Source organism: Engraulis encrasicolus, chromosome 16, assembly GCF_034702125.1.
Source record: "Engraulis encrasicolus isolate BLACKSEA-1 chromosome 16, IST_EnEncr_1.0, whole genome shotgun sequence".
In the NCBI taxonomy this organism is placed as follows: domain Eukaryota; kingdom Metazoa; phylum Chordata; class Actinopteri; order Clupeiformes; family Engraulidae; genus Engraulis; species Engraulis encrasicolus.
This window is the reverse complement of record NC_085872.1, coordinates 24,203,246-24,214,501: the sequence shown is the minus strand read 5'-3', so window position 1 is coordinate 24,214,501 and position 11,256 is coordinate 24,203,246. Positions and strand designations below refer to the sequence as shown.

At 42.5% G+C, this 11,256-nt stretch overlaps 1 protein-coding gene across 1 annotated transcript in view; it reads right to left on the bottom strand.

Annotated features, from left to right (window-relative positions):
* The window catches only part of cdh12a (cadherin 12a), a 53,342-nt gene extending 42,947 nt beyond the window's left edge, over positions 1 to 10,395 (bottom strand). Inside the window, exons 1-2 of the mRNA XM_063219053.1 lie at positions 10,311 to 10,395; positions 830 to 1,235 (exon numbers count right to left, since the gene is read on the bottom strand). Coding sequence (XP_063075123.1) covers positions 830 to 1,069 — 240 coding nt within the window. The 5' untranslated portion in view covers positions 1,070 to 1,235; positions 10,311 to 10,395. The remainder of the gene's footprint in view (positions 1 to 829; positions 1,236 to 10,310) is intronic.
* Between the last annotated feature and the right edge of the window lie 861 nt (positions 10,396 to 11,256).

The following is an 11,256-nucleotide window of genomic DNA, read 5'->3' as shown; positions in this document are numbered from 1 at the left end:
CTGCTGGCAAATTCACTCTGTTCGTCTAATTCCGTGCCATTTCTTTGAAAAACAGTGACCTCTGCCATGAGACCCCCACCTACAGGTACACATTTGATATTTGATATTTTATTAGGATCCCCATTAGCTGTTAAACATATCAGCTACTCTTCCTGTATCACAAACAAGACGTCAACATACAAAACAACATATAAAACGAAGAAAAGATAGGCCTATACTTCTTTTCTTGGGGAAACACACACTAAACACATTACAGATACACAGTTGGCATCCCAAGCTACGTAGTAAACAAATGGCCTCATTCTCTTCCTCGTGACTCCCGTGTCTCACTAGTCAACGAGTTACAGAAATACTCATTAGTTAAGCATGGTGCAAAAAGTAGTTAAATAGTTCAGTATTAGGCCTATCTACTGTATTGCCATTGGACTCAGATATGCGAAGTGTCATAACCCCATCTCTCAAACATGTCAAAAGCAATTGTGAGTTCTTGATTCTTCATACTAATATCCCAATATCCCTCTTGAAATTTCCAGGTGACAAATATAAAATGTCTCACATAATAAAATGCATTATGAATAACTCGCTAAGTGAGGGTTTTGGGTCTTATTTAAGAGATGAGAAGTTTAACCCTCTATTATTACAGTAACTGTGGCTTTCACATATGCATGATATCAAGTTAACAGAATAAATGGTCAACTGGCTTGCCACAGAGCACAGTGCATCAACCACCGTGAATCAGACCACTTTAAATAATTGAACGGGCCGGCAACAAACGGAGAGCAAAGACACAATAGCAAGGAGGAATAGCAATGAGCATGTTTGGTCTCACCTTGCCGACGTACTGTGGCTCCGAACCCATGTACTCCTCCAGCACAAAGAACTGATTCCACACCCATCCCCTCTTGACCCTGTGGGCTCCAGAGTGTCCGTGCCTCCTCAGTCCTGCCGCTGAGCCTCGGTGGTGCTCCTTTCCCGTCCTGCCGTGGGAGGATGGGGAGTGGAGCGGGGCCACAAAGCCTTTATCCAAAAGACACCAGAGGAGCAGCAGCCAACAGTTCCCTGTGAGCATTGGAATATCTTTGAAGTGGGAGATTCTAGATTCTCCACTAAGTTCCAAAGAATGTCAGTTGGACCGGTGCTTTGGAGATCCCAGGCAGAGCACAGGGGATGGTCTGGAGGACATCGATGGACCAACATCCAGGGTGACTTGGATGCTATGGGGCAACTTAGGTCACCTAAAGGGACAGAAATTGAAACAGTTAAATAAAAGCACTGAACAGATGGTCATCATTGACTCATTTTCACAGTGAATATAAACAAATGCATAGTTTTTTCTCTAGTTACCATTTGATAGTGACAAAAAGCCTATCCATGAATTGTAGCTTAATTATCTTTTACTGCTCTGGTTTTAAACCATACTTCAGGGCATAGGCCTAAATGGAAAACGTTGCCAATGTATGGAGCAGCCACATAGGGATAGACTAGAGGAAGAGACATAGGGCATGATTAAGAGGGCACACATGGTATGATGAAAAGGTTTACAGGGGTACGGAAGGACAAAAATGTTGGGAAACACTTTTACTGCACTGTCACAATTATTAAGTTTGTCCATACACTTTTGACAATCATTATTACATTCATCTGACATTATTGCAGTGCTATAACCATGCATTGATTTGTTTATAATGCTTTGTTGGATATCTGGGTTCATAGGGAGTGTGTCATCATATCCTATTTTCACTGCGTGCTAACATTCTGTTTTCTGGGAACTCATCCTGCTATAATCGAATGTGAAGTATGTTCCGGATCATTGTGCAAAGAATGGGAGGCAGAACCAAATTGGGCCTCCTGAGCACATAGAGCTCACTCTGTCAAGTTTTTGGAGAAAACGGCTCAGTTAAGCGATGATACATCAAATTGAGAAATCCAGAGGAAGCGCTAGTGAAACATTGCATCTTCCCCAGACAGGACGGTTGTTTTGTTCTGACGGGTAGTTTATTGTGAATTATTCATTTTTCAGAGAGAAAACGGGTGATTATATAAAAATATGTAAAATATATGCAATGATACACAGGTCATCGGTAATAAGAGTGTCTACCTAAGCCATTTTATTGCTGACAGAGAGGGCTGATTAGCCATTCTCAACTGGCCTCCTGTGACATCACGTCAAGACATTTTCTGCAAGAATGATCTGCTGTAATTTGTGTTGAGAAATGCCTCGCTCTTGCAAAGTTGATGTAACTCGATTACATTGTTATCCATTCATTGTAAGCTTCTAAGCCTACGTACTTGTTAGTCTAAGAGTTAGCCAATGACGAATGAAAGGAAATAGTTATTCTCACCAAGGGGTATGCTGTGTTTTTTTTAATTTGCGTACATTTCTTAAATTCATTTTTTGCTTACATTCCCGTGGCCATATTATGATTACAGTAAACATACAGCTGATCCTCCACTGCCCTTGGAATCAGTCTTATACACACATAAATACCAGAAAAATCTGCTTAAAAATGATCCCAAGTGAATTGAATTTTTTGCATTAGTGATATGCTAATTGCATGACCACCAGCAACCTCACACACTGTAGCAGTGACATAAAAAAAGGACAGTGTCCTGGGACACTCATGCAGCTCTTCAAATATATCATTGTTTGTCGTATTTGGCACATGACCATGCACTCCATCTCTTGCCAGCATGTGCATGAAAACCCTCAGCGCTATTCCTGGCGGTGGGCACGACACGCGCCAGGCACACTCTCCAGCTACTGTAAGACCCACAGGAGGAATCACACTAGTATAGAAGACAATGCAGATATGGGCTTTGGGGGAGAAGGAAAACCACCAAGGCAATGCAAAGCAAAGTAAAGCAACTCAAAGTGCATCCTCCATGTTGGAAACATTGACTGCAGCATGGTTGCTTGCTCGGATTCCACCAACACACCAAATTGTGATATTATTCACAAGAAGAAGAAGAAGAAAAAAACTGACCAAAAACTTGAGCTGTTTCATCTATCTGGGTCAGTGATTTGAGCTACAATTCTGTCAGCTAATCCTTTGTACTTTGGTTATTAGCTATGATCAACCACAGCATAATCTGCCTCAGAACGTCACTGCTTGTTTAGGTCCCACTGATGTGCGCTGAATGCCTTCAGTGAGAAGAAGAAAAAAAATCAACAGAAGGAAACAGCAAATTTACACACAGAGAGCCATTTGATTGGGCCCGTTATTTATTTAGAGGGGTGTGTGTGGGTGTGGAACCCAAGCAGATCATTAATGAACAGGCAAACGCTGCAGGCTACTGCGTGCCCATTCTGACGGGTGAACGTGATGAAGATGGAATAACTCCATCGCTGAATAAACACATAACATATCAGCAGTGTCATCTGGCTGAGTCATTGAACTCTCGCTGTCAGGTTGAGTTTAGAGCGAAGCGCGCTCATACATAGTCTGACCACTCAAAACAAAGAATAAACTTCAGAAAAGATAGCGCAAAACCAGAGCATACAAACGGAATAGCCTCTTTAAACAAGAGTCTGCTCGAGATGTGTCAAAACAGCCTTGGTGAGTTTACTTTGGGGCCGAACACACTGTGACTAAATGCTACTCAAAGCTTTCTTTTTGGGAGAATTAAAGCTGAGAAGGCAAGTAATCATATAATTAAATCTGGAAACCGTTCAGTTACATATTGCAAAAAGCACTACATCTATGATTAAAGTAAATTCCAATTACTTAGGATGGAAGAAGTCTATTGAGCATGCTGTGTGATTCAGTCTCAATTAAGTTTAGACATGGCCATTAATAGGCAGCCTACAAGTACTCAATCAAGGGCCTTTGTCCCCTGACATTTCAAGATCAGACCGAGCACTGCCCATATTTGAAGCTAAGCTTGGTGTCTCAAACAGTATGTTAGGGAGACATTGCCATCCATAATAACCACAGTTTCCTGTCTGTATGCAATACACTGATTAGGCGCTGGAGAGCAGGGCTAAAGAACTCTTGATAATGTGTATTTACAACAAAGCATGTCCATTTCATGCATGGGTAAGCTAGGCATGTACACACATATTGTCTCCCCCACGTGGTCTGTGTATACGTACAGTATGTCTGAGGCTATCACGCCTCACTGAGCAGTTCCAAGAAACTTTCCTTTGGTCATAGATGATTGCTTGTTCGTTTGATATTTTCTGGATAGTTCTCTAGTTGCCATGAAACTGAAACGATAATCTCAGTAACAAGCTTTTCAAATCCACTCTCACCCACACGACTATGAAATGAAGCGTGAGTTCATTTAACAGGAGGATACGTTGCCACATTCTATCTTGTGGTTGGCTTTCTAATGCTGAGTTCCATGCACAACAGCAAACCAGATTACACTTTTTCCTTTGCAAAGGAGGTGGTGGGTGTGTGTGAACATGCCTTAGGCCGACTCGAGAGAGTGTGTCAGGTTTCTCACACATAACAGTCCACGACACAACACAGCATTCCGATAGATGGGTGCTTGCCCCCTCGCGCTTCATTGGTCTTTCTTGTACTTGGATGAGCAGAGGGATCTGGAGAGGAGGGCTGTACAGCACGCTGTATGGAGGCATCACTTTGTACAGACAAAGGTAGTGTGCTGCCAGATTGTGTCAAAAAGAGACACATATACCGTACATATATTATATACACATTCAGGGGTGCTGACTGGGGGGGGGGCAGTTGTCCCGGGCCCAGGGAGAGAGGGGGCCCAATATTGAGTCCTCATTACATTGTATCTATTGGACTGGGGGGCCCCTTTCAGATGAATTTGTCCTGGGCCCGGCCACAGCTGTCAGCGGCCCTGTACACATTGCCGCTCTCCATATCTTGGTACGGCACATACAGTAAGAAACACATTCGTGCCAGAAGGCCTTGGCAGAGTAGCTCAATACAAGTGTCACACATCGAAGACATTGGTGTCATTACGCCTGGAATCCTGGTTGGCATCCATTTTCACAAGAATGTAATTATTTACACAATTAGGATGTGTTCAGTCTACGGGGATAGGTTCCACAAAACATGGACTCTGACTTTTTCCATTTGGAGTTAGGCTGGCCTACATTACTTATGATTTCTTGCACGACATTAACACATGAACACATCCATACTATGTATTTATATCAAATTAATGTGGTGTGATTTTTACATGCCGCCTCTTCGGAAAAAAAAAACGCAATTTGCCTTAGCAATAAATAAATAAATAAATAAATAATAAATGAAAACCACTCTGATATAGTTTGTCCTTTCTTGGAGTGGGTATACCAATGAAAGTAAACTCAGTTGTGGCTTTATGTGAGAGGTAGACTATGTAATCTGGGATGGCATCTGCCAAAAAAATATCTGAAAATGTGGAAACAGAGGTGACCCAAACGGTTGTACAGCATGCAACTGACATGTGACTCACCGTGCAAACACTGGAAATCTGAAAGCAGCAAGGCAGGTGTCAGGTGCTTAATTTTGTTTGCACAAATTACTATTCTGCAGAAAGCCCAAGATGACGTTTAAGGACCTGTTGTGCCTTTGTCTCCTTCTAATTCCTAATTTGTCTAATTAGTTTAATTTGTCAGTCTCAAGGACAAGCACATTTATTAGCATGAAATGCATTAAGAACTATCGAAATTATTCCCCAAACCCCTGTTGAAAGCTGAAGCAACATTTGTGCAACAAGAACAGAAAGAGTAAAAAGGTTGTTGATGAGCTTTATGATAGATTTCTTATTTTGTTTTAATCATACACAATTACTATTACCAATTCAATTGGCTGTTTACAAAGCACAAGCACAGAAGGAGTATTTACCCTGTTGCCATAGAAATCACATACAATTCAATGGAACAAAGACGCAGAGGTTCCAAAATAATGATAATAAAAAATACAAACTAGTAAGTCTGCAGTGTATACTCTGCATGACCCTGAAGGGGATATTCATTTAAACTATCTCCTACTCTACATAATGGGAACTCATGCTGAGGAAGACTTGTATCTCTTATGAATTCATTTGAATGTCATGGGCACTCAGTGTGTAGGGTTTCTTTTCAAAAAGTATAATGAAGAGAGTTGTAAAAATGGACCTCGACAGATGCTTCTTTGGAACAAAAACAAACTATTAACATCATGACCGTTTAAGCCTTTCATTTGGAAAAACAAAATAAGCCCAAAACTAACGTCTGTCACTGTGATGATTTGTTCTCAACTCAATATGATAATTGTCAAACATCATCAGTTTAGCTTACAGTGGTGTGGCATAGGTACTCCCAGCCATATGGTAGGCAGGCAGTAATGCTTCTAGCTCAAAATAACTGCAATTGTGGTGAGATAGCTGTGATGGTGGCAGGGATGGTGTTGGGTGTTATAAAGTGAAAACCTTTAATGCTATTCACTGTTTGCTTTCAGCTATGACATATTGTGTGTTCTCATTCCATTTTTGTACAGAAATGGCAACTGTGTATCTCAGCTTGTGTCTATATATCAACTCGAAAGGCCGTATGAAACACGGCACAGTAATGATGCAATTTACTAACAAATATTAAGAAAGACACTAATCTAAAGGACAAGGGGAAGCATCGGCAAAACAAAGGATCTTTCAGGCCAAGTCTTCTCTAGAAGGCTGATGTGAACAAACTGACTGATGAAACCCTCAGCAAACTTTTTGTCTAAATAAATAAATAAATAAATAAATACGAATAAATAATACCATCAAACTGACAAGCTGTCAGCATGTTTTAACAAAAGCCTGAGTTTCAAACAATTCCCTTGACCAGTTACTCATGAGACATCTTTACAAAGACTTGAAAAAGACCTGTAATCTTAGTGAAATGGAACAGCGATGAGTCAACCCCTCAGTCGAAGGGTATGTAGCACAACACCCCATTGACCATACAAACACACACACAAAATGCCCCAGCATTTCTTCATAGGCTACTTTGTATTGCTGCTGCAGGACACCTTATTGAATCTTCCATTCACAGAACCTTGCCGCCCCACCAGCTAAAGCCCATAGGAATAGTATTGTCATTACTGTGTGCAAGACACAGCACTGAGCACAGTGAGCAGCATACAGCCCCAGCTTCAAGGCTTCACCCATAAGAGCTTGTGTGTCCGTTTCAACCAAATGCACCATAGGAATCAATATGAGCCAATGTTCCGCAGACAGCTGTCATTGTAATACCATGTGCTATGACGAATTAAAAAAAAATTGAGAACAATATGTCATAGTTATGGGGCATGAGGGACACCTCTTGCATTAACAGAATGGAAACACACACACACACAGGCACGCGCGCGCGCACACACACACACACACACACACACACACACACACACACACACACACACACACACACACACACACACACACACACACACACACACACACACACACACACACACACACACACACACACACACACACACGCACCCATGCACACAAGCGCCCACATCCACACCAACACTTTATTGCACTGAAGCAATCTTGTTTGCCTGAGAAATGTGGAGCTACACACAGACGGTAAGCCATTTGTTTTGCCAAGATGTGTCAAGTGACCTTAACCAGAAGATTAATTCACATTCGATAGGTCTAGTGCTGGCTGAGGACAGATTTACACACAATTAGTGATTAATGGGTCTTCTTTCACCTGTTGTCCCTTGTGTCAGAAATACCGTACAAGGACATGATAGCTGCTATACTCTCTACACTAAAATCATATCTAAATATTTTCTTGCATCTGCTGTTTACAAACTAATGCATTAAAAAAAGATGACACTTTTCCACTTTAGATTACCCAATGAAACCATCCCCGTAACTAATCGAAAGGCATGTTATTTTGCACTGCCGACCATGTCTTTGTCACTTGGGTATAGTATCATTTGGAGGGAAATGATGTGTAAAACGTGTTGGTTTAATTGAGTCTAAACATGTATCCCGTTATGGATCCAATCTTATCTTGTCAATTGATGAGAATTTTACAGCAGGGGTCACAGTGATAACAGTTTCTACAATACTTTTGAAATATCTGACATGAAGTTGTAATTGTTTTCTTTTCTTTCTTGATTTCATATGACTCCTACTCATTGCTTGTTCATTACTGCAGCACAAAAAGAGCAAGCAATTCACTGTCTCGCTACCGTATGCTGCCACAACATTTTCAGTATACATTTCCATTAAACTTCGACTTTTTTCGCACACCTCAGCTGGCAGGTGCTTCGGAGATGGCCCATGGGTCACTCAGCAACAACTTAAACAAAACTCCCGCACACTGACCATTTCGCTGTTCTTTCTTTAATAACGACGTTTCGGTACTAGTACAGTATACATTTCCCCCATAGCATGCGCCTTTACAATGTGATTTACAGTATTTACCCTGCTGAACTACAACAGGGTGGTTTGTGGGTCACCAGTTTACAGGTAGCAGCTGGCCATGGAGAGGATCTGACCTGATTTGACCAATCAGGGTTAACCTCTTCCAATAAGATCAGCTCCGTGCCGACCTGCAGCGCTGAGACCCGTTTAACCAGGTAAACTCACATGGCCTCGGGCCCGGCCGGGGGATGTTGCACTAAGAAGTTGGAAGCAGTTTCAGTGTAGATTGTGCAGCCATTAGGAGAAAGGGAAAGGGTTTGTTGCACTAAGTTGCTGGAAACAGTTTCAATATACAGCATGTGCATCCGTTAGGAGTTAAGATGATGAAGTTGTCAAGGTATTCTATTTGCACACCATCAATAACCCTTTAGTAGCAGTGGATGACAAGGTAAATGCATTGTTCTGAAGCGAAGCATTGAAGCATTTTGCATCAGTCACTCATTCTGCTGCTGAATAGGGGTGGTGTATATGAAGTACTTCTTAAATAATTTTCAGCTTTAATTTGACAGATCTCTTTTGATGTTTTGTTTTTTTATTTCTTTTTAAAATGGGTTTCTGATACTGCTGACTGAGAATGGTTGACTCGGGACACGAGTATTCATGTGTCTAGTATGAACATTGACATTTAGCTTTGACAACTGCCTAAAATAAGCACAAAAGGACATTGCACAGCTACAGTATCACACAGCAACAGATCACAGACATGCCCCATCCATTAGACATACATAATCTCAGCATCTGTTTGTGTGTGTGTGTGTGTTTTAGAAACGGCATCTGTTTTTGTTTTTTAACATGCATGCAAAAAACCTTATGCAACACCTCCATCTGTGGCGACAAACCATGACACGTCTCAAACTACCTTTCCTTTTCACACCAGCTCAGCTCCCCTCCCGTCCCCTTGGCAAGCTAACTGACAGCTGCTCCTCCTGGCTGGCTGCATGCCCGTGACACCTATCAGTACAGCTCCTGAAACTAGCCAACTCAGGCAGGGTTGCCAGATGAGGCTGATGATTTCCAGCCCAAAAAATGCTCAAAACCCGCCTAGGAGCACAAAATCCCACCCAATTGTATTGATTTCTATGGCAAAAATTGGGCGGGTTTTTCTGATAAATGCCATTTTTTCCCGCACACGGCCATCCTAAGCAGCCCAATTGGGCGGGAACCAGCCCAATCTGGCAACACTGAACTCAGGCAGTGCAGGAGGCTTCACTGCCACACTATTTGAAGAGATCCATTAGATGGCAGGTGGAGGGATGGGGATGGAGGAGGGGGTGGTGTGTGTGTGTGTGTGTGTGTGTGGGGGGGGGGGGTTGGTTGGTGGTGTTGAGGGAGTTGGGGGGTTGTTGGGGGGTTGTGGCTGCTTTTTCGGGGGTTGGCTGAGGCGACAGGGGGGAGTGGGTAATAGGCTTTACAGATTAGGCATGTATAACAAGACAATGGACAAGCTGCGATTCAAATGAATTCGTATGCTGAGAGTGTGTACTTTGGAAGAGAGTCACGGCACACTTTGAGAACGAAACAATTGGCTTGCTGCTGGCGAGTGTTCTTGGAAGTTCAGTGACCCCTAGTGTCGGTGTTGCTGTGAGTGTTCATCAAAAAAGACGAAACCATAAATCTGTGAGCTACGCTGAGGGGGTTTTAAAAAACACCACTCTGCAGAATCCAAAATGTTCCTCAATATTGCACAACCTCCCCCTTGTGAACCCATGGTTTTGCTGCAGACAAAAAAATACACCTGGGTTTCAAAATGTGTTACTGTTATTGATGTACCTTTAGTCTCTACGAGTAGTTCAGGCTCCCTTTAGTTTTAGACATTATATATATATAAAAAAAACATTTGTCCAAATTATAATTAGTCACATGTTCATTCTTAATATGCTTCTGTCTCAATATGCAATATGTAACAGTAAAAAGATATCTGAATAAAAAAAAGGTCTTACCTGTGTCCAGCAGAATCTGTTGACTTCCAATACACAACCAAATACTTAGTGTCTCCTGTGATGAAAATTGTCCATCCGGCAAACATTACCCACTGTGCACCAGCATCGCTTTCACATACTCCACTGTTTAAAATTCATCTTCTTTCGCACTTTAACTCAGTTCCTCTCCTTCTTGCCGACTCTTCCTCTCTCCCTCGCACTCTCGTGCACTCATGCAATCTCACTCACATCCACTCATCAGAGCAGCGAGTACACGCTCTCTGTGCGTACAGAGAGGGGCTGTCTTAGTCTCCGCTCTCCGCTCTTCACTCTCTCTCTCTCTCTCTCTCTCTCTCTCTCTGTGTTTGCCTGTGATAGCCTGTGATGGCGACTGGCTGCTGGGTTGCTGGGGCTGTTAGCACTCCTGTGCGCTCCGACTCCTCACTGCTGCAGGGATGGTGAAGCTAAGGGGTGGGTGTCAGTGCCTGCCTGCCTGCCTGCCTGCCTGCCTGCCTGCCTGCCTGCCTGCCTGCTGATGGGTCCCTGGGGACATGGGATCTTCCCTTCTTTCAATCCCTGGATTAACACACACAGGATCCACCCCTTCCCCATATACCGTACGCTGCATGCGTTTCTTTTCCCCTCCTCTATTTTTTTTGTTATGTTTTACCCATGAGAGTTTGAACTCTTTTCATGGGGAAAAAAGAAGCTTCCAGTGATATTTGTACTATGCAAATGATGTGTATCTTGTGTGTTACAGCTACACGGATGACAAGCACAGGTGGCATAGTATAAGCCATGTAGTGATAGAGGCGCTTATGATGTGACGAATTCCTCCTGCTGACCTGTTCCACCGTGTTTTCTCTGATAGGATCTGTGGCATTTCACAGCACAGGTAGTTTCCCAATATTTACATACACGTACATATTACATAACAAGTGGGATTTTTCAAAAGGCGTTTTTTTTC